Source organism: Echinococcus granulosus (assembly GCF_000524195.1).
Source record: "Echinococcus granulosus chromosome Unknown EG_S00533, whole genome shotgun sequence".
Classification (NCBI taxonomy): domain Eukaryota; kingdom Metazoa; phylum Platyhelminthes; class Cestoda; order Cyclophyllidea; family Taeniidae; genus Echinococcus; species Echinococcus granulosus.
In genome coordinates this window covers 1,596-2,751 of record NW_020170912.1, presented here as the reverse complement: position 1 = coordinate 2,751, position 1,156 = coordinate 1,596, and the positions used below count along the sequence as shown (strand labels likewise).

The following is a 1,156-nucleotide window of genomic DNA, read 5'->3' as shown; positions in this document are numbered from 1 at the left end:
GAAAGGTTTTGTGCATTCTAATAATCTCACAGTGAATGCCACTTTCAGGGGACGGTGACTACTAATTATGTGAAGAGCTAGCACTCCCTTATAATACCTGTGAAATGTGCTGACTCCAATTGGCTTTTGACACAGTATCATTTCCCTTCAATTTGTCAGACAGTACAGTGGGATACAGTGCATAAGAGCTTGACGCGGTCTACGTGGAGGCCGATTGTCACACAACTGAAACACTTCGATCGCACCGACTGCAAGTAACTACTTGGACAGTCGTCGGAGATAGTGAAAGGCCCTGACTTTCGTTGTGTGCAGATTCTGAGAGAACAGCGGTACGCTCTGCCGGAGCACAAGCTCTAGTACAGATGCATTGTTCGCAAGTTCGCTCTCGCCAGTAGGATGGCTCCCTCTACAAACCAACCGCAGCAGCTACCAGTATGTTTGCGTAAACATGATGCTGATGCGAAAGAGCAGAGTGATTTTGATGGGATAGAAACAGTAAATATCCAAATGTTTGTAAACCTCTTCTTGCGCTTCTTTGCATCCATCTCTCAGGCTCATATCACAGCTACTCCTCTTGACATCCAGGTCAGTCTTCCTAGAGCCAATATGAACTGCGTGCGAAGGACGTGTGCACATTCAATGGTTTTCGGCTACGAGGGCACCATAACACAGCACTGCTGTGACAGAGGTAGGTCCAAATTGTCATCCGCTCCGATTTTTCGAGCTCCTTCTTCTGATTGCAAAGGTATTTAAACATTAGGAAGTTTCGTCTTCGTGTGGAATTTTGAGAACAGGGGTGCACTACATGACTGCTGCTTCAAATAGGTTAGTCATGCTACGCTGCCTATATTCTAGGCACTCAAATTGAAGTTAGGTGAACGCGTTTGAATAAATAGGGTATTTAGGTAAAAACTTGCTTTCAATTCTTCTGACCCTTGACCAATATTGGGCACTCTGATATCGACATGCTATTCCTATCACTGGAACTCGGCGAAATTCGGTATTAGGTGCCAGTCACTGCTTTTTGTTTGATACTCCTCAACAACACAATTTTTCAGGACAGCGCTTTGCTAATGGAAGCGTTCTTAGACGCAGGCAATAGAACTCATATTTCGGTGTAATTTGACAGGCACATTCGTCAGCTTGCAAGTGATTG

At 44.8% G+C, this 1,156-nt stretch overlaps 1 protein-coding gene across 1 annotated transcript; it reads left to right on the top strand. All coding sequences in view use genetic code 11, as the record gives it.

Annotated features, from left to right (window-relative positions):
- Positions 1 to 396: 396 nt before the first annotated feature.
- Positions 397 to 1,102, top strand: EGR_11217 (hypothetical protein; the record flags this gene model as incomplete). Its single annotated transcript, XM_024500464.1, has 2 exons — positions 397 to 688; positions 1,059 to 1,102. The coding sequence occupies 2 exons, from the start codon at positions 397 to 399 to the stop codon at positions 1,100 to 1,102; spliced, it is 336 nt and encodes a 111-aa protein (XP_024345122.1).
- Positions 1,103 to 1,156: the final 54 nt, after the last annotated feature.